Source organism: Capricornis sumatraensis, chromosome 9 (genome assembly GCF_032405125.1).
Source record: "Capricornis sumatraensis isolate serow.1 chromosome 9, serow.2, whole genome shotgun sequence".
NCBI classification, from domain to species: Eukaryota; Metazoa; Chordata; class Mammalia; order Artiodactyla; family Bovidae; genus Capricornis; species Capricornis sumatraensis.
The window spans coordinates 52547699-52573569 of NC_091077.1; the positions used below are offsets into that span (position 1 = coordinate 52547699).

Genomic DNA, 25871 nt, shown 5'->3' on the forward strand with positions numbered 1-25871 from the left:
GCATTCAAAGAGGGGTGCATTCTGCTTCAGGCCCAGAGCTCTTAACTACTTGGCCTTCTGCCTCAGAGCAAAGGGCTCTCAGTGAGGTTACTCTTCCTGCCCACGACCCCAGTTCTAGTTCCGGACCAAGTGACTGTGGGGTACTGCCCCTCGCCGCGTTCCTGCTGGTAGAAATCCCGCCAGCCAAGCAGCAGGGAGAGAGGTGGGAGTGCCAGGCTGAGGGGCACGTGAAAGCCGTACACCCTGTTCCGCACAACAGCTGAATGAGGAGTGTTCGCAGGGCGGCAAAGGGGACGTGCAACAGCTCAGCTAAAAACAGGAGCACCTCTGGCTTCTGTGCTGCAGAGCCCCAGCTCTGGAGGGAGGCCCCAGCCTAAGCCGGCTCAGCGCCCTGAGGGTGTTGTTCTCACCTTTCACACCCACCCTGAAGCTCCAAGTGATCCTGCTACTTCTCCTCTCACCACCCCCAGGGCTTTTTTTTTTTTTTAAAAAGGTTGGATTCACATCCTTCATTTGCTTTCTTAAAGGCAGCCCTGCCTGTTCTCCCAGATTCCAAGAATCAGCCAGCTTTTGGAGGGTTACAGGGGAACTGTTCTTCAGTCTTATCTGCTTGAGCCTGGTTGAGGCTAAGTCAGAATTCCTTCAAGGATCTGATGAGACCACTCCTCTTTTTCAGCTTCCCCCTCCTCCAGCTCTCAGAAAGCTGCATCTTTCAGCCAGTGGCTCCTACAAATTCTGACAGGAGGACCTGAGGTCACAGCAGGATATCCAATGGAAGAGACTAGCTGGTGATGTTGGGAAAGAAAACAATAAGGCTGATAATAGCTGACATTTATCGATTCCTTTCTGTGTGCAGGGGTAACCACTTCATGTGTGCTTGCCCAGTGAATCTTCACATCAACGCTGTTAGGAAGGGACCCATATTATCCCCATTTCACAGACAAGGAATTGAGGCTCAAAAATTCAAGTAACTTTGCCAAGTTCACTCAACTATAAAGTGGAGTCAGGGGATACTTCCCTGGTGGTCCAGTGGGTAGGACTCTGTGCCCCCACTGCAGGAGGCATGGGTTCAATCCTTGGTCCAGGAACTAAGATCCCATATGCCTTGGGGCAACTAAGACCAGATGCAGCCAAAAATAAATAAATAAAAACAAACAACAACAACAACAAAGAAAAGTGGTAGGGGATTCAAATCCAGACCATTAGGACTCAGGAATTCAAGCTCTTAACCACTCTACTCTTGTTTAGGAGTCAGCAGCCCAGAAGGATAGTCAAACAAACAGCAATGGACAGAGAACTGAAATGTGGTCAATGCTGTTACTCAGTGTCAGGAGGAAGAAGCAATGGCAGCAACAGTAATCAGGAGGTAAACAAACACAGGCGATCGAGTACAAAGGAAGCTGGCGAGGAGACAGATTCAAGGACCTGACACAAAAGATGGCCATTTTTACGGGACTTGTGACTAGCTGGGTGTGGGTGTGTCTGACACTCTGGGGTGCTGATCATCCCCAAAGTCTCCTGGAGAAATCTGGAGAGAGAGAACTCACTTCATTGACTCCAAGTCTACAGTCCTGGGCTTTCCTGGGCTCCAGCTGCATCCTGTCTTTGGGGCTCCATTAGCTGTCCCCCACTCCTCCATATTCTGATTAGACTTTTCTAAAAAGCTAGCTTTAACGAGTTTCTAATATTTGCAGGAAGACTCAAAAGTAATGTGGTGGTGGGCAGAGAAAGGAGCTGAACGAACCCTGAGTTCAAGGTTTATTCCTGAATGGTTGGGGAAAATGATACAGTTGACAGAAATAAGAAAGAGAGATGATAAAGCAGTTTGGTATGTGAGAGTTAAGGAGTGGATGGTCAACTGAGTCAAATGCTCTGGGTCAAGGAGGCTGACTGAACAGAGGCCCACAGGTGGTTAATGAGGTGGTCTTTAATGACCCTGGTGACAGCTGTGTCAGAAGAACAGCGATGGAAGCTGGGAGGCAGCTGAAAAGTGAAAGAGTCAGGAAGGAATGGGAGGCAATGTGTGTGTTAATTAAGAAATCTGACAGCGGAGAGAATGAAATAGGAGCTGAAAAACACTGGAGGATCAAATAAAGGATGTTCTCCAAGATAGGAAAGGCCTGTGTACATTTCATAGAAAGAAAAAACCAATAGATGTATGCTTGTCATGAGGGTCAGGATAATTATAGAGACAAGGTTCTAGAAGAGATAGGAAGGGAATGGAACTAGGAACAAACACAGAGTTTGGCCTTAAGACAAAGAAGAGAGACAGACCTCTTCAAATGAGTCTGTGTTCTTGTCATTTCCTTCGACTCACATTCATGCCTTACATTTATTTGGACAGTGTGCAGCTAAACACCCACATCTGTGCTCATAGCAGCTCTTCCAGTTAGAGCCTTCTTCATATCACTGCTTGTTGACCATGTGCCAGTCAAGATGTGAGAAGGGTACAGCTATCATTCCCATCTTACAGATGAGGAAACCCAGATAAAAGATTATAATTCACTTGACCAAGGTCACTCAGCTGGTAAGTAGGAGAGATGGATTGGAGGCGGGTCAGTCCCATTCCAGTGTTCTTCTGTGCTCTTCCTGAAATTTTAAGTTGAAAATGGTTGTCTCTAGGTAGTAGGATGAGAGGGTAGAGAGCTGTGTGTGGCATGGGTCTGCAGGGTTTTGTTATAAGCTATATAAATAGTTTTTTACTGGAGTAGGCTCTCCTTTAATAGACCATTTCTTAAGTGAGGGGTAGAATGCACTGAGCCTGGCACAGTCCCTGCTCTCAGCAGACGAACTCTTCCTTAACAGAGCTCACACTTAGTTAGGTATGAACTGGTTGACCACCTGGCCAACCTCATGTCCAGATCCTACTGGGAATAGCAGGCTTTCTGTGACTTTTTGTTTGTTTGTTTGTTTGTTTCTCCAATACAAAACAAAATGAAAACAAAAACTTAACAAAGGAACGTCCCTTTAGTCCAATGGTTAAGACTCTGTGTTCCCAATGCCGGGGGCACAGGTTTGATCCCTGGTTGGGGAGCTAGGATCCCACATGCCACAAGGCATGGCCAAAAAAAACCCAACTTGCACAACACAAAGGAGTTTGCATTTTTTAAATAATACAAATTCCTACTAACAAAAAGCGAAAACAACTGGTATAGGTGCTGAGGTGATGACTCAGCCTTCTCAGTGATGAGGGTGAGGTCATTGGCCAGAAGGGACAGGATGACGGAGAGGGCTTGACTTTCTTCAAACCGTCCCCCACACAGCAGCCAACAGCCTTTTACTATCCTACAAGCAGGCCTGATCATGCTTATCCTTCCTTCTTTGATGCTCTCCAGAGTCGAGACATGGGGTAGGGGTGGGGACCAAATAAGACTTTGTGATCTGGTCTCACTTACCTCTCCATACTGAAGGACTATTGCTATCCCATACCACCCCTGCCCTAGCTATAGCCTATAGATCTTAAATTTTGTTCTCTTTGCCTCCATGGGCCTTTTTTATCGGTTCTTTACCCTTCTTGAATTGTGTTTTCCCATCCCTTCTTCATCTGATTAGTTTCCATGCCTCATCATTCAGGTTCATCAGTTTAGAGGTCAGTGTCTCCAGTTAGTTTTCCTGACTTCCATACCTAGGTTATGAGCCTCCCTGGGTGTCCCCATAGCACTCTGTACTTTCCCTACATTCCCTAGTATTCATGCCCTTTTGTCTTTCCTCAAACACTGATGCTCGGATGACCCTGTGAATTGTTTTAACCAACAGAGTGAAGAAGTGACCCTGGGCAGGTTCCAGGCCTAAGCCTGAAGAAGCCTGGCAGTTTCCACTTCTGTACATTTAGAAGCTCTGAGCCACCATTTACGAAGTTCAGCTACCCAGCTGGAGAGGCCCTGGGACTACATGAAGAAAGAGGCCTAGTTGAGTCTTCATATGACTCCAGCCCCAGCTGCCATCTGACTGCCACCTCATGACAGATCCCAAGTGAGACTAGCAAAATTGCCCAGCTGAGCCCAGTCAATTCACAGAACTGCGAGAAATAATAACATGATTGTTTTAAGCCACTAAATTTTGGAGAGTTTGCTGTGCTGCAATATATAACTAAAGGACAATTTGGGATTTTAACTGTCTATGAGTTTGCTTACCCTGCCAGACTACTGTCTCCAAGAAGGCAGGGGCCACATCGTTTTTAAAAATTGTTATACACTCAGGACATTCCCCAACACAGAATAAGCTCTCATATACTTGATGAATGCAAATTAAGAACGTCTACAGAATGAAGGCAACAACAAATGTCTACAACATTCACTGTGTTGACTATACAATGATATCAACAAAAGGTGATTAACTGGACATCTGGGCAGTAAGTTCCCAATGTAAGTGAGATAGCTTACCTTTGTAGAAGGATTTGCAGAGCTGCAAGGCAACACAGAGCAACCTTGGGAGCAGAAGAGAAAGGCTAATGGTTTGGGCCTGGAAGTTCAGGCCAAGGTAAAGGCCAGCGAACAAAGGTGTCATCCCCCATAGTACTCCCCTGGGCAGCACTAAACAGGTGACCGGGCCTATCAGTGAGGACGACAGCTGCCCTCGCCAAGTACCCCTCACTCAAATGGTCTGTTAGTGTTCACAGGCTTCTAGAGACAAGGGACACCGAAATGCCATTCTACAAATAGGACTAGACATCATCTTCAAAAATTTTCAACTCACTTTAAACACGGAGGGCCTTCAGTGTATGTGGAACAAATACATTTCCGCTCAAATCAATAAATCCCATGACTGAGGTCTGGTGGTCTTATCTGAAATAATCATCAGCACAAAGTGTCTAGTCAACTCAGTGGGTATCTTTTGAACACCTTCTGTAGACTGACAGTTTGTGTCAAGCCTTATGGGGGACGCAAAATGGGAAAATGCCATCCCTGCCCTTAGGGAGAGAACAGGGGAGACTAGACCTACACAAATGAGATAGCTAAATAACAGGACAACATATAATTACTGCTAAATTGTGTGGTAAGAAACTAAGTGCTACAGGAATTGGGGAAAGTGGAGAACAGCAAGGGCTCGAACAGTTGAGGTGTTGTCACTAAAGAACTGGAGGTGGCTGAGCCTTAAGGAATGAAACCAACTCCCCCCCCCCCCCGCCCCCACCCCCACCCCCATCTCTTGCTGAAAGGAAGGAGGCAGAAGTTCTTAGGAGGAAGAAGAGACCCGAACCAGTATGCTTGTTATTTTACTTTGGTGCAGCAACACAAGGAATGTGAAAGGTGGCTGCCCCAAATTCCAAAGCAAGTTTCTTAAGTTTCCCAATGTTAACCTTCTAGGCCTTTATCAGTTTCTTGCGCTTGCAAGCCTTTTCCCCTTCTCCCTTGACCTGGTGAATTCTTACTCGTATTTAAAGGTCCAGCTCAAATGAAACTACTTTTCTGAATTCTCCCATGGTATCCAATAATCCATGCTCATGGTTCTATTGGAACATATCTATGCCTTTGGCCTACTCACTTCCTCTACTGCTGCATTAAGCCAACTTACACTTACTAGGCTTTTACTATCTGTTGGGAACTAAACATTTAAAAAGTGTTATTTAAGCCTCACAATAACTGCATGAGGTATTACTTTTCCTATTTTATAGATCAAGAACCCGAGGCTTAAAGTGGTTAAGTAAACCGCCCAAGAATATGAAACAGGAAGTAAGAAGGCTGGGATTCCAACCATTTGTGGAACTCCAGAAAGAAAGTGAAAGTGAAGTCACTGAGTCCTGTCTGACTCTTTGGGACCCCATGGACTGTAGCCTACCAGGCTCCTCAGTCCATGGAATTTTCCAGGCAAGAGTACTGGAGTGGGTTGCCTCAGAGGCCACTTTTAAAATACTAGACCGTCTTCCTGGAGGCTATAAATGCCTTTTACTCATCAGTCTTCTCAGATTCTAGGATGGTGGCTGACACATGGCTCAGAATTTGCCAAACAAATCAATACACTTGTCATAACACATGCCTGGGTCTAAAGGTAGGTACCCCCCACTCCCCCAAGTACTCTTTTACCTCAGAGACTTCCACCAACCCAGAAGTCACCTGCCAGGGAGAAAGGAGGAGGGAGAAAGTGTGAGCAACTTACATTTGAATTTGAGATCCTTTGTTTCATGGATTCAACTGTGGGGAAAGAGGATTGATTCTTTGCCCAACAAAAGAATATACAGATAACACTGGCTTAGATTGAAGATAAGAGCTCTGATTAACAGGCGGCCAGGAGGGGGCCAGTCTCCTCTTTGAGAGCAGCATTCAAACCAGAAATTTGTTCCTGTTAAACCAGGAAGGACCAGGGGAGATCACTCCATCTGACCCTATCATGGGGCAGACTGAGGCACCGACAAAGGAAGGGCTCGGCCGGAGGGTACACAGTGAAACAAAGCCGAGACAGAGCCGAATCCCCCAGGTGCAGTTTTTCATCTCCTGTCAAGTCATGCCGTGTCTGCAACTCCAAGCTGATGGCCTTGGGCGGAAAGCTCCGACTACTGTTTTACTCCGTCGCACCCTAGGGCTCCTCTCCTCCACCCCCTGGGTCTGGTGTCTCCCATCTCTAGCCTCGGGGCCTGGGGAAGATTGTTCCCCTTCGAGCCTCCACGGGGTCTGCAAGTTCGTCAAGCACCACGGAGGCCGCTCTTGCCCCGCTTCTCAACGGTCCTGTTTCTGAGGCGGTTCAGCTTCGCCACCTGCCACCCCGTGTCTCTGTGCGATCCCCCATTCTTGTGCAGCCAGCAAATGACACCTCTGCCACAGGATGCTGGGGCAACATCCCCGTGCCCTTGTCGCAGTTCACCTCTCCGCTACCCCTAAATACGCCTACACCCCCACTTCCTTTCGCTGATTGCCGTGCTTCCGGCTGGGCTCCCCTCTAATTGGCTGGTAGCGAGCTTCCTAGGGGACTTGGCCACTCGGAGGGCGCCACAGCGGCCACTCTAGCCGCTGTCCCGTGGTTTGGCCTCCCTCTTTCGGCCGCGAGCTCTATGGTGTCGGCGACGACATGTGGCGGCTGCCGGGACTCCTGGGCCGAGGTAAGGGACTTCGGAGCCCCGGATCTTAAAGGGCACCTGAGACTTGAAACACAGGAGGGTGCGGCCAGGAGGATCAAGCCCAAAGCAATAATGGGCGGTGCTAGAGCGGAGGAGAGGCTGCGTCGTAAGGGGCGGGGCTACAATCTGTGTCAAGGGGTCTTTGGAATTTGAGGTGTGGGAGTGGTTAGTAGGAAGAAGGTGGAGCGTAGAGCCTAGGAGTTGGTGGAGTTATTGGGAGGGGAGGAGTCAAGTAGCCGGAGACAGTGAGCAGTCCAGGAAAGATGAGCAGAGTGGGCGGAGCCAATGGAAAGCCGCGAGATTTCTAGAGACCGAGAGCTCCAAACTGTGAGCGAGAGTTTGTATTTGAATGAATGGTCGTTTTAGAACAGTGGTTATCGGAAGGGCACTAGAAATCACCCAGGGAGCTTTTTCAAAATAGCTCAACCCTGAATGCTCCTGGTTTGTTTGGTTCTGGGGTGGCACGCTGGAATCTGTTGTAGGCAAAAGATTCTTACGTGTATCCTTGTTAAAGAACCTCTGCAGAAGCAAGTGTCAGTGTTTCCTGGGTTCCTGGTGTGGGGCTCTGTCAAGGGTCAGAGGGAAGACTGGTGGAGACGTCCTTGCCTCAATCCCGTTCAAGTGAAAGTGACTGATCCTTGCTCTGTACAGCTCTTCCCCGTCTGCTGGGACCTGGCCTTCGTGGGGTGACCCCCAAGTCCTCCAGCCCAGATGGGCCTCAGGCTACCTCCTCCAACCTGCTGGTTCCTGTACCCAGTTTTGACAGGTGAGATACTGCCATTCTGTCACCCATGTGCTCCCTGGCCTCCCTCTACCCTCACTTAGGCCAGAACTTGATAGCCTCTGTTACATCTAGGTCCAGGCCCCACTGCCCTGGCCCAGGCACAAGCAGGGGCCCAAAGTCCCATGGATGGAAGGATGCCTTCCAGTGGATGTTTCCTTGTGGCTCCCGGAACACATTGTGGGATGCCATATCATGGGTAAGGCTTCCCCACTCCTTTCCTTGACCTTCATTGTGGATGAGAATGATCCTGTATGGAAGTGTAGCCTAGAAACAAGAGCTAGGGCATCAATGTGCCCACACTCAAAATTTGAGTAACCCATGGTGTTGGAGCATATTCGGGGAGATATTGCTGATCCTGTTCCCCCTTTGCGACCCCATGGACTGTAACCTACCAGGCTCCTCAGTCCATGGGATTTTCCAGGCATGAATACTGGAGTGGGTTGCCATTTCCTTCTCCAGTGGATCTTTCTGACCCAGGGATCGAACCTGGGTCTCCCGCATTGTAGGCAGACACTTTACTGTCTGAACTACCAGGGAAGCTTCCATTCATTCAGTAAACATTTATTGAACACCTTCACTGAGCCAGGCATTTTTTTGCTATGCCTTAGGGACATAGCAGAGAACAAGGTAGATATGATTCTTCATGACGCTTATAACTAAATATTACTAAATAGCTAACTTTTCATTTATTAATAAATTCTCTGTATATTATCTTATTTAATCCTTACAAAGCTTTACAGAGGAAATATAATATTCATTTTATAGATGAGGAAACTCAGGCTCTGAAAGTTTAGGTAAGTAACACTCTTAAGAGCACACAGCTAAAAAAAAAAAAAAAAAAGAGCACACAGCTATTAAGTAGAAGAACCAGATTTTACTCTGGAGCTCATGCTGTTAGCTACTATGGTCTGTACCTTTGTTGCTGTATCTAGTATAGCTTGTGAAAGCACTCAGTACACATCCTGGCCTGTAACAGTTACTTAGTAAATATTTGTTGACTCTGATCTATAAAGACAGGTTTAGTAATATGAGCTGACAGGAGGTCTATCAGGGTAGAATCTTTGCCTCTCAGGTTCTGTTTTTAAGATACTCTAAATGAAGTTGGCACTCACATCATTCTCATGTCCATCATTTCTCATCCCTCTCACTTTCATGCTGTGTACTTTGGGCAGGAGGTTTGACCTCTCTGAGCCTCAGGTTTCTAATCTTTAATTTGGTGTCATCAGCAGAGCTGAGCCTGGAATGTCTCCACACCAAGGACACTTCTCTCTGGGGATCTGTGGCCTAGGGGCATAACACATCCTGTAGAGGGTGTGTTTTCCCATTTTGTCAACGATATGAACCCTAGGGTGATCCTGTAGTGAGTCCTTCTCTAAACTGGGTCTGGATCTCAGGGGTCCTGATGTCACCCCTGAGCTTTGTCACTATTGCCCATGTGAAAAAGCCTGACCTTGTTTATTCAGTCACTCACTCATGCATCTATTCAACATTTATTTATTATTGCTATATCTATTAGGTGAGGTGCCTGTATCTACTAGATTATATAGATAGATAGATAGATAAGTCTATATCTATTAGACTATATCTATGGTCTACTAGGAATACATAGGTGAGCAAAATAGACATGGTTCCTGCCCTTGTAGTGCTTAGAGACTAACAGGAGAGACAGACCTTGATGGATAATTGCAGAGATGACTGTTTAAGTACCAGTGTGATCTGGGCTCCACAGGGAAGGTTTGGGTGCTTGTAAGAGTGTGTAGTGGGCAAGCGGCCACAGCCAGAAATCAGGAAAGGCTTCTCGAGGTAGTGACTTTGGGCTGCAGGAGTTGATCGATGGAGAGCCGTGTCCATTATATGCTATCTTCCCCAGGGCACTCTGGCCGTGTTGGCCCTGCAGCTGGCGAGGCAGATCCACTTCCAGACATCCCTGCCAGCAGGACCTTGGCGAGTGGAGCACTGCTCTTGGTGCAGTCCGCTGGACCGCTTCCTCTCATCTCCCTTGAGGCACCCTTGTTCCTGTGAGTTCTCAGTCCCAGGGACATAAGGGCTGGGCTGGGAGTTTCTCTGGGCCAGGAAGCATCTCTGGACACACCTCAGGAAAAGAGCCATCAGAGGCTCCTTGCCTTTCCTATCTGCAGTCAGAGGAAGGGGAATGGGAGGAAGTTCTATCCACCCAGGGTGTAGGCCACACCTGCCCCCAGGGTCCTCCCATGTCCTCCCCTCACCTTCCATGGAGGGAGCCGTGCAGGGGTCCAGGAGATTTTAGATTCTAGGTGTGGCTCCCTGCCCCGTTCTCAACCAGTTAGGTTATTCTCTGGTTAGTCATTCATTAAAAAGTGAATCTTTGTGGCGGTGGCTTAGTCGCTAAGTTGTGTCCAACTTTTGCGACCCCATGGACTGTAGCCCGCCAGGCTTGTCTGTCCATGGGATTTTCCAGGCAAGAATACCGGAATGGGTTGCCATTACCTTTTCCAAGGGATCTTCCTGATTCAGGGATCGAACTCTGGTCTCCTGCATTGCAAGCAGTACTCCTGTGTTGCTGGTGAATTCTTTACCAACTGAGCCACCTTATTGAATGGCTATCACGTGCCATGGCACAGAGGCAGTGCAGTGCAGTGTCACGGTTACAGGTCTGGAGTCACACTGCCAGGATGCCAGCCCAGAACTGCTGAAACTAGTTTTGTGTCCCTGGCCAAATTACTTTAAAAAAAAACCTTACTTATTTTTAGCTGTGTTTGGTATTAGTTGCACTACTCAGTGCCCTAGAGCACATGGGTTCTTAGCTCCCAGACCAGGGATCAAACGTGTGTTCCCTGCATTGGAAGGTGGATTCTTAATCACTGGACCACTAGGGAAATCCCTGGATGAGTCACTTAACTTTCTTGTGCCTTAGTTTCTTCACCTGTAAAATGAGGAAATAATAAAACACACCCCATAGGTTTCTTGGAAGGACTAAATGAGTCAATACATGTGGAGGACTTAGTGCCTGGCATGTAGTAAGCACTCAGTAAGTATCACTTTAAGTTCTTGCCTTTATTATTATGACTACAATCATTATCAATATTACCATCAAACCAAGTGCTAAGTGCCAGGCTAGAAGAGTGAATAAAGTAGATGCCTCCCTGCGGCTGAAAGAATTCAAGCCAAGGAGAGATTTATGCTTGAGGGATGTGGGTATCAGCAGAAATGTGGGCCTCTTTCCACCCAAGTGGAGGGAAGCCAGCCAAAGAAATGGAGGAGGAGGCATGTGATGGAATATCTCAGGAGTTTCCAGATTCTTCCTTTGGTCCGTAAAATCTCAGGGAGAGCTCAGTCAGTCCCAGTAGGATGAACCAATCCCCTTCTCTCTCTCTTTTTTTTTTTAAATTTTATTTGGGCTTATCACATGTGGGATCTTAGTTCCCCAACTGGGGATCGAACCCACGCCCCCTGCATTGGAAACACAGTCTTAACCACTGGATGGCCAGGGAAGCCCTGAACTGATCCCCTTCTGATGTGACTGTCCTCACTGGCTCTTTCTAGCACTGCGGAGACACATTCTGCCCAGCCCTGATAGCCCAGCTCCCAGGCACACTGGCCTTGGGAAACGCAGGCTGGGCCAGGAAGAACCCTCCACTCAGCCTGAAAGCGTCTCTTCTCCCAGCTCCTTGAGAGCAGCTAGGCATCAGGATCCCTCTGAGGAAGGTATGGCCCCAGCTACTAAAAGCAGAAGGCTGTGGTGGGGTGGGGTGGGGGTGGGAAATTGGGCAGATGGACCTTTATTGCTGCATATGCCAGCTAAGGGAATTGTCATTCTTGTGAGTCCTCATGCTTTCTGGGGCTATTTGGAATTATTTTGGTTCTTGGCAGTGGTGCTGGCTGGAAGGCTGGGGGCATTGGGAGAGTGGGAGAAAAAAGAAATAACACCTTCCTCCTTTGCCCTTTCCCTCGCAGATCCCAGTGACATCAGCTTCCTGCATGCCAGCAGTAGCTTCAAGTCCAAGGCAAAGCCGGCCCAACCTCAGCCCACTGACGAAAAGCAGGTATTGTCCATGTGGCCACCTGGATCCCTATAACATTTCCCTAAATAGGCAGCACTCCCAGGGAACTGTCCTATGATGAGTCTATGTTTCTTCCCCAGGAACAAGAGAAATCAAAAAGTCTTTCCCTCGAGGAGGCCGTGACTTCCATTCAGCAGCTCTTCCAGCTCAGTGTTTCCATCGCTTTCAACTTCCTAGGTAACTGGGTGGACCCTGCCTCTAGGAAGGCAGATGGGAAAATGGGAAAGATTTGGGGTAGGTCAGATAAGATCAGGGCAGCAAATGGCCTAATAATAACATAAATAAACATGAGAGAGTTTATTTTCTCCAAGGTATGTCGACCAAAGCTGGCAGAATGGCTCAGTGGTGTCAGGGACCTATTCTCAGTTCAGTAGTTCTGCCATTCTTAAAACAGGCTAAAGGTCCCATCTGCCTCATATGCAAATACTAACCAGCTGGAAGGGGAAAGGTGAGAAAGCTGAAGAACCACTCCTTCCCAACCTAGAAGTTGCACAGATTATTGTCCAGAATGAAGACTTGAAGTTATATCTAGTCTCAGAGGAGCCTGGGAAATGTAGTCATAGAAATGTACCTGGAAATTCTGTTACTGTGTAAGAAGGAGAAAAATCTTGGAATGATACCTTGAATTTTCTGCCACACTTAGGCAAAGATAGTCTCCTGAGGTTTGGTGCAGGCCCTCAAGTGCCCTTACTTACCCACATCTGGAGACCCAGATACCTCTCAACATTTGTCCTATTCACCACAGTGACCTGGCTTGTTTCAGGCCTTCTCAGACCCCCAGCAGCATCTCTTGGAGTCTAATGGGCCTGTGGGTGAAAGGCTGGGATTATTCAGTACAGATGTATTAAACAGTCACCTTTGCTAAGCCCTGTTTTAGTTGTTGGAGACACGGTGTTTCACAAGACAAAGTCCTTACTCTCATAGAGCTGTTGTGTGAGCTGAAGGAGAGAAAAACAAATTAACAAACAAAAAAGAGAATTTCAGTTGATGATAAATCTTATGGAGAAAATTACACAGGGGGATGCTTTAGTGACTTGGACAAGGAGCAGCTCTGATTTGGAAGGCCTTGACCTGGCTGACAAAAATAAGCCAGTCTTGTTTCTGTTTGGAGAAAGCTTTCAAGCTGAGGGAATAGCAAGTGCAAAGGTCCTGAGGCAGGATTGAATTTTGTTTGTTTAAAGGGAAAAAAGGGTGAATGTGGCTGGAGCTCAGGGATCACCAGGAGAGTAGAAAGAGATGAAATTAGAGAAACAGGCAGGGGCCAGATCAGATCGGACCTCTGAGCCACAGTGGTTGAGACAGGAAGCCACTGGAGGGCTTTTGTACTGCAGCAGAAAGCGGGGGCAGTGATGTGATCTGATCTACTTTTTCAAAGATCTCTCTGCCTGTGGGACTTCCCTAGTGGTCTAGTGAGGTAAAGACTGCGCTCCCAATGCAGGGGGCCTTCGTTCGATCCCTGGTCAGGAAACTAGATCCTGCATGATGTAAGTACAGTCAAATTAAAAAAAAAAACAAGAAAAAATTTCTGCCTGCTGTGTAGACAGATGTGGATCATAGGAATGCCAGAAGGGAAACAGGAAACTAGCTTGGAGCTGATGGTTAAACAAAATGTGATAGTGACTTGGTCTAGGTTAGAGGCAGAGGAGCCAGTGTGGGGAATGGAGACAGGGTGGGATCCTTCGCCCTCTGGAGTCTTCTCCTCAAGGACAGAGGGCTCTGTGAACCCTTGACAGTGAGTTTTCAGGCAGCCGGGAGGTGACTCATTCACTGCTAGCTGAATGGAACCCAGCTTCCACCTCATTAGCTTTTTGTGATTTTTGATGGGCAGACCGTCTTCTGAGAATTTTCTTGCCCATTCCTTCCTTCATATACATATTCATTTATTCAGCAAGTGCTCAGCACTGTGGCAGAGCACAAAGGGAGCGTAAGCCATAATCATATTTTGCATTTGTATAGAGCTTTCACCCTATGCAGAGTTATTTCTTCTACATTCTTTTTCTGCTTCTGCCTCCGGGATTTTACAGTCTAATTGAGGAGACAGGGCTTGTACTCTCGAAACAGTTTAGTTCCTAGAAAAAGGCTTATATATGAAGTAAGTGCCAGAAGAGTGTTTAAAGCCTGAGTGTGGTCTGAAGATTCTAGGGCAGAAACAGGTTGGGACGGCCTGATGATGGAGGCAGAAAAAGGCATCCCAGGCAGGAAAAACAGGCTTAGAGTTGAGAGTAGGCCATGCCCAGCCTCTTCCCTGTTTTCCTCTTTGTTCAGATGATAAAAAGAACATGGGCTTTGGAGCTGGGATCTCTTATATTATCTCTCACAGTTTTCTCATAAAGCAGGATTGACAGTATCAGCTGTATCAGTTACCTTATGTTGGTGACAAGCAGCCTAAACCCACTTTGGCTAACCTAAGCACAAAAGGAATCTATTGGGATCTATAGCTTCCTGCCAAGGAATCAGAAAGGACAGGAATCAGAGAGGCTCCAGAAATGTAGAGGGCAGTAACTGAGCATCAGTGTCTGCAGAGTGCTGCCATCAGAATAACCTGCAGGGGCTGTTCTCTCTCCTGTTGCAACCAGATCAAGATTCAGATTTCTGAGAGAAGGTCTCATTGGTTGGGAAGAGCAGAGGCACACTGATTGACAGCACTTGGGGGAGGGCTGTTCCCAAAGGGAAAATTAGGATGCTGTTCCCAAGAGAAGGATGGAGTATAGGATGGAAATACTCAGAGGATGGAAATACATCCATGCAAAGTGTCTAGCACAAAAAAGAAAGGAAGGAGCCTCTGGGTATCTGACTAAGGATGTGGGGAAGTTCACAGAGGAAGCTGTGTTTACAGCCTGTGCTTTCTTACAGGGACAGAGAACATGAAGAATGGGGACTACATGGCAGCCTTTTCTTACTTCCAGAAAGCAGCAGACCGCGGCTACAGCAAAGCACAGTACAACGTGGGCTTGTGTCACGAGCATGGCAGGGGTACCCGTAGGGACCCCAGGAAGGTACCGCACCTCCTCCTGCCCCCAGGCTCATTGCCTATGCTGCATTGCCCATAGTGACCTCCAGAGATGAGCAGGGGCCAGGGCTTGGGAAAGTCCAGCTTCTCTCTCCAAGCCTGGAGGGAAAAATAAATTAGTCTCCAGCTTCTCAGAATTTAAACTCCAAACACAGGAAGGCCAGGGACCTTGTCTTTCTTCTTTGCAGCTATATCCTCATGACCTAGAATGTTACCTTGATGAATGGATTAATTAATTCTAAAAAGTAGGGTAGGCAAAGATGTTGTACATAAGAATGTTATTTCCTAGAATTGTATATGATGGCCCAAAAAAGGGAAGCAATTTGAAGTTCCTTCAATAGAGAATTGGTTAGTAACATCTATGTTGGCCTTAAAAATGATGTATTGTATCTATATTTATTTATAAGGGAAGGTATTCATGGTGTATTACTTTTTTTAAACTAGCAGCTTTTTTTAACAGTGTTATTTGTTTTACTTCTTTATTTTTGGCTGTGTTGGGTCTTCACTGTTGCATGGGCTTGTCTCTAGTTGCAGAGACCGGGGGCTGCTCTTTGTTGCAGTGCAACAAAGCCATCGTGGTGGCTTCTCTTGTTGCAGAACATGGGCTCTAGGGTGCATGGGCTTCAGTAATTGCAGCTCCAGGACTCTAGAGTACAGGCTCAATAGTTGTGGCACATAGGCTTAGTTGATCTGCAGTGTGTAGGATCTTCTCCGACCAGGGATCAAACCTGTATCTCTTGCATTGCCAGGTGGATTCTTTATCACTGAGCCACCAGGGTGTAGTGTTAAGTGAAAAAAAAATAGGTTGCAAAATAGTTCTCTCTATCCATACAAACACGCACACGCACACACATACACACACACACTTAGATATGTGTGTGTGAATACATATATAATGTGTATATATATGGTAATATTACAGCATATGGGGGAAGGCTGTACACTAAAATATTAACAGAGAACTATCTTCAGAAGATAGAATTTCTTGGAATTTTGTTTCTATTTTTGACTTATTTGTATTTTCTGACTATTGATACAGTGATTATATATTATTTAATTAAAATAATTTTTTAAAACTTCATTCCAAAAAAAGGCAGCCTACAGAGTTCTCAGTTAACTGGATATTTTCCCCTTCAACCCAGGCAGCTTTTTATTACCAATTGGCTGCCAGCCAGGGCCACAACCTGGCTCAATACCGCTATGCAAGGTGCCTGCTACAAGACCCAGGCTCCTCGTGGGACCATGAGCGGCAGAGGGCAGTGTCCATGCTGAAGCGGGCTGCAGACTCAGGCTTACGAGAGGTGAATGCCATTGGTAGGGTCTTTCCTGGGTACTTGGGTCATGTTGAACTAGGCAGTAACCAGGATACCTTTTTCCTTCCTCCTTGACCACAGGCCCAAGCTTTTCTCGGGGTGCTTTTCACCAAGGAGCCCTATGTGGACAACCGGAGAGCTGTGAAATATCTTTGGCTTGCAGCCAACAATGGGGTATGAGGTTTCCTTATCCAGGCATGACGGGGATCAAATCGGATAGAGGAAGTGATTTGGGAATGGGTACCATGCTTAGAAGAAGGCTGATGGGAGCATTGGCTTCAAGCCTTAACTCTCGCTAACTTACTGTGTGCCCCTTGAGCAGTGGTGTGCTGATGTCAGCTCACACCAGCATAGAAGAGTTGACATTAGCTTGAAATCAGTTGTGGGGGGAGCATTAGCACCACAGAATTGCCAAATGCTACACAGCAGGGCTTTCCCCCTTAGAGAGCTAGTTGTTATTTTTACTAGCATACTACTGAGCTGGTCACTTGTTTTCCTCATCTCTAAGATTGGAGTAATAATGCCTGCCTGACCTGCCTACTGCTTCACAGGGTTGTCGTGAGGATCAGAATCTAACTGAGATAATAAGTGTGAAAGCACTTTGTAAAGCGCACACATAAAAGGTGTACCATCACAAGGAATTTAGTCCAGGGAAGTCAGAAGACATGTGAGGTGAAGACATTGAGCAGTTTGAGGGGTAGAGGATGTCTGGTTGTCTATGAAGGAGGGATTGGCATCCAGGTAGCATGACCCAGAGTCTGTTCCAGAGAGTATTAGCATAAATAATAAAAGGAAAAAATGTTCAGATAGGTTCAGGAAATATTGAGTTAAACAGATATTTTTAATGCAGGACATTTCATAGCTTTATGTCACCGTGAATCACTGAAAAGACATCTGTGGGTCTGCTGTATCCTCAAGTGTCTCTGACCAGTGTATATATTTTTTGAGTTGTATCTTGAAGGACCAGAAGCCCTGAATTAAAGCCAGCAATGGCCATGTACTAGAATTTCCCTCCATAAGGGCTGCTGCTCCTCTTTGCTTTCTGGCCGACATGGTGATGGCTTCAGTGAACTCCTGGGCATCAGAATACTTCTCCTTTTTCACTCTGTGTTGTCCAAAGTATCTGCCATGGTGGCATGCATGTTCAGTCATGTCTGACTCTTTGTGACCTCATGGACTTGCCTGCCAGGCTCCTCTGTCCATGGGATTTTCCAGGCAAGAATACTGGAATGGGTTGCCATTTCCTACTCCAGGGGATCTTTCCAACACAGGGACTGAACTCACCTCTCCTGCATTGGTAGACGAATTCTTTACCACTGAGCTACATGGGAAACCCAAAGTATTTGCAGTAGCCATCTAAAGGGGACCAGTATTACCAAGCAGTACCAGCCTCTGTGCCTGCCTTTCCATGAAATAGCTGCAGAGCCTTCCTAGAGCTGGATGGGCCTCGGGACCATATGAGGGACAATCCTGGGGACACCCTGGCCTGTGTTAGTCACCCAGCAGGCCCAGTGCAAAAGTACACAAAGGGATGTTGTATAACATGTACGTGCATAACAGCATGGGTATTTTGACCTGACTGTGTTCCAACCTGGCCTGTAGCCATGAGTCAACCATATTTATTACATAGACTCTGGTCTACATGTTACAGAAACTTCCCAGAAATTTGACTTTAGAAGGCAGAAGAGATACGGCCGGCAAAACAAAACAAAACAAAAAACAAACAAACAAAAAAAGAAGGCAGAAGAGAAATGGAACCATGATTGGGAGACTGAATATAATGAAAATATTTATTACTGAGAGGGAGAGATTACGATGTGGGCAATGACAAGTGTGATAACAATAACGCTCATCTAGACACTTTCCATGTACTGACACATTTAACCACAGGGTTAATAAGGTTGGTGCTGTTATTAGTCCCACTTTACAGATGAGGAGACAGGCACAGAGACATACTGTCATGTCTGAGGTTACACAGCTGGGAAGTGGTGAAGCCAAGACTAGAACTCAGACATCTGGCTGTACAGACTGGGTTCCTAATCCCTACCTGATACTGCTAGTTCTCAGCAAGAGAGAGAGAGGACCCAGAGCCAAAGGCAAAGGGATAAAACCATTTTAACCTTTCAAAGGAGGAGGAACACATTCTCGGTAACGTAGGCTTTGTAACCGTCTGGGCAGAGATCAGGAAGGCATACAGGGCTTGCAGAAGCCCAGCCTCTACCGTCTACCAGGAGAAACAGCTCCTGGCTCTTTCAGGCAAACCTAGGGGCCTGACTCCCCTAGCAGGACTGAGTGCCTCTCGCAGACTTCGCTTCTGCACACTTTCAGTACCATCCTCAGCAAGTTTCCACACGGCTCTGGCCAGAATTGCTCTGGGTGGAAGGATCCTTGTTTCCTCTGTTCTGGGCCTCTGGCTCTTCAGAGTTGAGACCCCTTGGTCCAGTGAGGGAGTCGGGGCTGGGCCTGACCCTGTGGGGGTGAAGCGCCAGCCTGCTGACTGCTGCGCCTTCCTCCTGCCCCAGCATTTCAGTTCTCAGTCCTTTGTGTGTGTCCATCTGTGTGTCTGTCCGTTTCTTCCTTTAGGACTCACAGAGCAGATACCACTTGGGAATTTGCTATGAGAAGGGCCTTGGGGTACAGAGGAGTCTGGGAGAGGCCATGAGATGTTACCAGCAGTCAGCAGCTCTGGGGAACACGCCCGCCCAGGAGAGGCTGCAGGCCCTCTTCTCCATGGAGGCAGCAGGTACAGACGAGAATCACAACCATCAGGTCCCTCCCTGAGCTTAGTACCCTGCGACAGAGAAGCAGGTGACGGTAGCCTTCTGTCTCTCTGTTACTTCCTGCTCCATTGGTGGGTATGAGCCCAGCTTTTTGAGTCTGACAGATCAAACCTGAGTTTTAACCCCTGCTCTATCACTGAACTTGGATTGCATGTTCTTGCACCTCTCTTTCTTCACCTCTGAAAACTCATTAGGTTGTTTGTGCCCTTTAAGAGTGGAGTCTGTTTCCCCTAGTCCTGTAGAAGTCCTGTAATCAAATCCCGCCAGCCTTCAAAGTCAGATTTCTTGGGGATTCCCAGTCCCTTTGCCAGTTCCCTGGCCTGGGAAGCCTGACGTAGTGCTCAGAACCTTCACAACAGTGGGAGAACTTCTGTGATACAGTTATTTTCCAGTTTGTGGGCTGCTCACCTGGAGGGTATGGGATTTAATTTTATTGTGATTGCGTCCCCTTCTACCATCTCATTGCAGCTTCTCCTTTGTCTTTGGATGTGGGATATCCTTTCTTGGTGGGTTCCCGTGTCCCCCTGTTGATGATTGTTCAACAGCTAGTTATTGGTACTCTCACATGAGGAGGTGAGGGCACGTCCTTCTACTCCGCCATCTTGGAATCAATCTCTAGAAACTCATTGAGGATTAAATGAGACGACAGCCAAGGGCTTAGCATAGCCTGGCGCATAGTAGGTGTTGAATACGTGGTGGCCTTTCTGATGACTCGTCAGGAGGGACTCTATCCTGAGGCTGCCTCTGGGCCCCAACTTACAGTCTAGGGCTCTGGGAGCCCTGCTCACCCCTAACTCACTCTGGCTGACCTGGTGAACAATGCCAGGGGAGCCAAGTCCTTTAAGAAACCCTTGCTCCAAAGTAGACGTCCAAGAACACAGGGTAAGCACTGCTCTCCCCTCTCCTTGCAGCCCCAGGGCCCAGTGACCTAGCAGTAAGAGGACTGAAGTCGTTTTCCAGCCCCTCTCTTTGCAGCCTGAACAGGAGCCTGCTGGCAGGAGCCTCTTGCCTGCCACACGCCTCAAGCACAGGGAACCTTGGCCTCCTCTGTAGAAGCGGGCATCTCCGAGCCAGCCCTGGAGCCCCCAGCAGGGCCATCCCCCCACACCCCTATCCCTTGGAAAGGAGTCTCGTCAGACTGGGTTTTGGCTAAGGTGAGATAAGATGCAGTCACCAGGACCTCTCACGGGTGCTGGAGGGAGGGGCGGGCAGGAAGGAGGTGAGATGGCAACAAAAACAGGGTGTCAGTATCCCTTTCTGGGGTGGAAATTCCATGGGAGCTTAGGTTTTTGAGCCATTTCAAGTACATGGCTAATAGATGACTCTGATCATTTCTCATAGGCCCACAAATGAGCTGTGGATGTGTTCACAGTCATTTCATCTATACATAAAAGATTCCTTCATTGACCTGGGGAAAACTTTATACTGAAGGGGCCAGAGACCCTGGTCCTTGCCTTGGCCTTTGTCTTTGAGAAATCACTTCCCTTCCCCCTTGCCTGGCCTCAGTTTCCTCAGGCTCAGACTACATCATTTTTTGCCAGCATCTGATGTGTGTGCCTCCGGTGGTTCACAAGAGGATTTCAGGCAGCATTCAAGCTAATATTTTTTTATTTTAGTATTTGTATTGTTAATATATATTATAAAATGTGATTAGCATATTATAGTTTCACAGATATTAAAAAATAGTGAATCAAGTTCAAGAAAAACCTTGCAACATCGCATAAAGGGAGCACAGATCCAAAGGGGTGGTTCCACGAACGCCTGCAGCTCAGGAAACGCTGAATCATGTTGCTTTTGTTCATCTCCACTAGATCCGTGATTGTCTCCATTTCACCTTTGATTTGGAAGGAAGGAGCTTAGTGTCCAAAGGCCTGATGTAACTGTTTGACTTTTTCAGGCCTTCATGCTTCACTCAGCCCTAAAGATGGAGCCTGCAAGTTCTCAGAGATACCACAATTTGAATCCCAAAGAAGAGGCCAGTTATCCACCTGCCTCCCCAAAGAACCTTAAGTACCTGGCCAGCACAGTGAAGAAGAGGGAAGTGTATAAAGACCCGGTTCTGGCCACATTCCCTCGAAGCAGTGGCCTGACTTGCTGTGTTGTTTCCTCAACTGTAGACCAAGGGCAGCGGTGTCTGCCCTCCTACCCACCAGGGCTGAGGTGGGACATTTCACTGCGAAAGGACCTTGGTGCGCACTCAGGCCCCAGGGGGCAGAGTGATGCCCTGTTTCCATGGGTTTGTGAGTCATCAGGCCAGGACTAGGATCCTGCCTCTTGACCCCTGGCCCAGGGCTCTTTTGCACAGTTCTCACTGCAATTTTATGTGAAAGCCTTATTATCGTCCTGCTGACAAGAGAAGATTGAGCCCCAGGAATTTTGGTACCAGAGAGTGTAGATTTCAAGATCCTCGTTTGTGAAAGGTTTGTGCCAGAAATGGATGGGAGTTTAATAAAAGAGATACTGGAGATTATCTCATCACTCTTGCCCTTGAGTATATTGGGGAAAGCCAGGGAGACGGGCAGGGGAAGCTGAAAGCTGAGGCTCCATCCTCATATCTAAACTCTCCATTAACCAATTTAAAGGGTCTTAAAAGCTTCTCCAAGAGAGAGACATAGAAAAAAATGATTTCTGAGTCAACACTAATGACTCCGATTACTGAATTTGTGCATAGCTGTTCCCTGGCTTCTGGATGTTAGCCCAAGTTCAATAGCAGAGATGTGGTTGCGGGTGCGGGGTGGCAAGGACTGAGGACCAAGCCCCTAGGAACTGTTCAAATGGGAAAGACCACCCAGCATGGCTAGCTCCAAGTGGGGAGGATCTGAGGTGGGGAGTTCTCCACATTTCTCTCTCTGCCGGCCGCACCTCCTCCCACTTCTAGTGATCTCGCCACTGGAGCCCTAAGCTTCCTCTAGCTCCCGCACCTCCCCTGCCGTTTACTCCCTTTCCAGGGCTGCCCTGAACACGGGCCTCACCCCACTGGTCCCCTCCTGTGGCTTCCTCCTACAGATGGCTCCTTGGAAGCAGGGACTTTTTCTTTGGATTCCAGTATCCTCAGCACTAAGCATGAGGCCCCGTTGTGCAGGTAAGGGCTCAAGACACACACTGGTTAAAGCTCAGGGTTTTAAGCTGTGCAGCGCACTCATCTCTCTGCAAAAAAAAAAGGTCTGTGATCAGGTAAGTTTGGGAAACGCTGCACTAGACATCCCCTTTTTATAGATTCACAATATACATCAGCATATTCAAGGTTCCAAGAAGTCCTGCAGTAAAGAACTTGGTTAACCAAGTGCTCCCCTCATAGAGCTGGGCACAGAGCCCAGGTCCCCTCAGATAGCTGGTAAACCTTCCTGGGGCACACGCTGTGTAAAGTGTCACTTCCTGCCTTCCCATGGAGCCCCACTCCCCAGCCTCTTCCTCTCCTTTTGTCACTGGGGGTTCTCTGATTATCAGCTTCTCTGGTCATGCCTGGGGCCAAGGGGCAGTTCAGACAGTCTGGGGACCCTGGGCCTCCTGTGGTGATGGCCAGGTAGGGCTCTCCCCTCCCCATCGGTTGTTACAAATTAAGTGCTAATCCAATCTGGCATGCCAGATACAGAGGGGGGATATTTTTAAGCTCCCGTTGTGGAGAAGGAAGGATGGAGAGTCATGAGAGGAATGTTGTCAAGGGACCAAAAATCCTCGGCTGTTCAGTCCCTGCGGTCTCTGTACAGCCCCAGGGGATAGGCTTCCTCGCAGCCCCTGGAACTGCTGTGCTTTTGCCATTAAAATTCCGCTATTAATGACTCATTGTCAGTGCCCTGAAAGGAAATGTGAGGGGAGGCTAGGGGGGTGGCCCCATTACCAGGGCCAGCCTGGGTCCAGATGACCCAGTGTTGGAGTCCTGGTGCCCTCAGCAGTGAGCCCTTTGCCAAGGCTCTGCTGCCTCAGTCTCCTTATCTGGAGATGCTGGTTTCAGAGGGCCCTGCCACTGTGGCTTCCCTGGTGGCTCAGCTGGTAAAGAATTCACCTGCAGTGCAGGAGACCAGGGTTCCATCTCTGGGTTGGGAAGATCCCCTGGATAAGGGAATGGCTACCCACTCCAGTATTCTTGCCTAGAGAATTCCATGGACAGAGGAGCCTGGTAGGCTATAGTCCCTGGGGTCACAGAGAGTCAGACATGACGAACACTTTAACTTTTCACTGACACTGCGGACGCTGTTTGGTTCATTATATTTTCAGTGCAGGGCATTAAGCAAATGTTCAGTAAATTTCATTCAGTGAATGAGTGATTCTATGCATTATCTTCTCTCCACCTGACATCAGCCAGTGCCAAGACTACCCAACACATAGCAATTGCTTTAAAATATTTAAATGATTCTGTGTACCCCTCCCCCCCACTGCCATTCCTAGTGCTACTTCTGACCCTTAGTAATTACTCATAAATACAAAATGTTCATTGAATGAATGTTTCTGATCATGCCTCCCACCCCTGACCCACTATATTGTACCCACTTACTCAGTAGGGACTGGAAAATACTGACCTATTTTCTAGGTGCACACTGTGTGCCAGGCTGAGCCTGTGCTGAAACTCTTCCCGTCCTGTTCCTGTCTTGCTGTGTTCTCTCCAGAGTCCCAAGGGTGGTAGTTGCCATATCCCTCTCATTTCAGTCAGAGGAGAGGTAGGGTCAGTGAGCTGCCAAGCTGAAGTTGGGTGACAGGCAGGGAGGCTGCCTGTCAGTCTCGAAACTGCCCCCGGGCTCCAAGTGAGCACTGCGTTGTGGCGCTGCTAGTGCTGGAGAATGGCTGACTATTGATAAAAAAAAATGTCCCCCTGCGCTTTCCAAATTAAGACGACATTTAACCGAGTGCTCGCTGGCTCGCCTGCTCCTTCAGTCTCCCGGGGGACAGAGCCCATCTTGGTGGAAGATGTTTGAGTATGTCCAAAGCTTCAGCTCTGACATCTCAGCTGATGTCAAGAAGTTTCCGTAACCTTTCTGTTCAGCACACTCAGTTCTGTCAGCATACACACTGTCTGACTCTCAACTGTTTCTTGGGGGAAAGGACTGACATCAGCCCTTGGAGGGGTTGCCAGGTTTGGGCAAGAGCACCAAGGCTCACCAACATACAGCCCAGCCCTGATCAAAGGTCATTTGCCTCAGAAACAACTCTACCTACGAGTTCTCCAGATTCTGTGGGGAATAAAGGATCACAGTGGTCCTTATCTTATTTAGGTCACAGACCCCTTTGAGAATCAGATGAAAGCACTGTCTCCTTCTCATGGAAAAGTACTCATTCTCTCAATTTTGCATGCTATTCAGCAGGTCCTTAGATCCCAAAGCTCGACCAGGAACCCCAGGTTAAGGACCCTTGATATATCAGAAAGAACATCATCTGAATTTCAGATGTAGATGCTAGCTCTGCCACAAGCCTGCTGTGTGGCTCTGGGCCAGTCAGTCCTTCCTGTCTTGCCATTTCTTTGGCAATAAAGCGTTCAGACTTCTTGTGATTAAAACTGCCTGTCGGTGGAGGTTTAGTGACTTGAGCAGTGCTGCTTACCTTTTTTATAGGTCACATGTTCCTTTGAAAATCTGATAACTCTGTATCTTCTGCCTAGAAAAAAAGCCTGTACACAAAATTTTGCCAAGTATGCAGAGGTTCCAAGGATTACAGATTTAGGTCTTTTGAACTAGAGGGAGGCAGTGATCCAATTGTGAGCAATGGTTCCAGTTTCCTAGGTCATCTCCTCTTCTCATCTCTTCTCTCCATCGCCCAACATCAGCTCTGCACTAAAAATCCACTAGTGATTGGGGGTCAGCACTGTCTACTCCAGTGCTATGATTTTCAGTCTGTTTTCATGTAATGGAACCTATTTTTTTCTTCTTCTTCTTCTCTTTTCTAATGAAGTCTTATACCTGGAGCTCCAGCATAGAGAAAAGGGAATCCTGTAGCATTTCTGTACCCACTGTTTCAGTTTTTTCTTCCATTCAACAAGTATTCATCAAGTGTTGCCTTGGGCCAGGTGCCTTGCTGGTCAGATTGGAAACCCTACCTGCTTGGTGTCCCCCAGCCTCTTTCATTGGCTTGGGGAACCAAACAACTTGCAAATCACAGATCTTGTAAAGAGGTTATTCTGCCCTGGAGTGAGATATCAGAGACCAAGAGACCCTCCTCCCAGAGCTCCTGAAGCACTTTGGGGGCCCGATTTTGTTCATCTGTAAAATGGGATAATGGAATAATGATGCCTCACTACATTCCAAGTATGGATGGTTTTCATTATCCCTAGATGAGAGTATGATTGGCACCTTTCAGTGAACAGTGAACATGTGTTCTGAACTCCGGAAAAGGACGAAAGGAGAGGCACAGAAATTTTTTCTTTAGTATCAGGGAGAGCCTCCACATTGTCGAGAAGCTGAATAGACTGCTTGGAAACTTCCAAGAAAATTATAAGGCTGAACCTTGGGAAAATACTTGCTGTTTTTTTCATCCCCTCCTCCCCTGGAAGGTTTGTTGCTGTCAGTGTCAATTTCATAGACCCAGTTCACACACTGTCCTCTAGGGCCTGCATTTACTGCTGTGACAGAGGAAGATTTACCCACGATCAGTGGGTCTGGAAAGATGACTTCTGCACCTGAAGGGCTGCTTGCTAAGGAAGGACAGGAGTCTGCAGAGGCCCAGCCTGCATCAGGTCCGTGACAAGTCCCCATCACTCTGCGCTCGGAATAGCAGAGATATGCAGCCTGAGAAGCTTTGGGAATATTCTTTTCAATATTTTTCCTGAGGGGATTTCAGGCAAGTCCACTTCTGGCAAAAGCCCACCTGTGATAGCTCTTCCTATCTTTTCCTTGTCTGGCAGTCTAGTGCCAAAGTCGAGAGCATGGGTATTTGTGTTGGACAAGCCTAGTTCCAATTTCTGGCTC

General features: G+C 47.6%; 1 protein-coding gene across 3 annotated transcripts; it reads left to right on the plus strand.

Moving 5' to 3' along the window:
* Positions 1-6914: 6914 nt before the first annotated feature.
* DELE1 (DAP3 binding cell death enhancer 1) lies at positions 6915-22051 on the plus strand. Of its 3 annotated transcripts, none has more exons than XR_011145376.1 (13): positions 6915-7033; positions 7703-7817; positions 7908-8031; positions 9706-9853; positions 11358-11519; positions 11769-11857; positions 11956-12052; positions 14729-14871; positions 16028-16186; positions 16280-16372; positions 18782-18941; positions 20876-21398; positions 21985-22051. XR_011145376.1 is itself a non-coding variant. In XM_068979850.1 (13 exons), the coding sequence occupies exons 1-12, from the start codon at positions 7003-7005 to the stop codon at positions 20129-20131; spliced, it is 1563 nt and encodes a 520-aa protein (XP_068835951.1). In that variant the 5' UTR covers positions 6915-7002; the 3' UTR covers position 20132; positions 20876-21002. The 3 variants fall into 3 exon arrangements, 2 of the variants coding, with proteins under 2 accessions (XP_068835951.1, XP_068835952.1); XM_068979850.1 differs by lacking the exon at positions 21985-22051 and adding an exon at positions 19890-20132 and having other exon boundaries at positions 20876-21002; XM_068979851.1 differs by lacking the exon at positions 21985-22051 and having other exon boundaries at positions 20876-21429.
* The last annotated feature ends 3820 nt before the right edge of the window (positions 22052-25871 follow it).

Excerpts from the sequence above, each read along its gene's own strand:
- DELE1 (XM_068979850.1), top strand. The coding sequence starts at position 7,003 with ATGTGGCGGCTGCCGGGACTCCTGGGCCGAG. Across the intron at positions 7,034-7,702 it reads GCCGGGACTCCTGGGCCGAG|CTCTTCCCCGTCTGCTGGGA; the intron begins GTAAGGGACTTC and ends TGCTCTGTACAG. Across the intron at positions 8,032-9,705 it reads TGTGGGATGCCATATCATGG|GGCACTCTGGCCGTGTTGGC; the intron begins GTAAGGCTTCCC and ends TATCTTCCCCAG.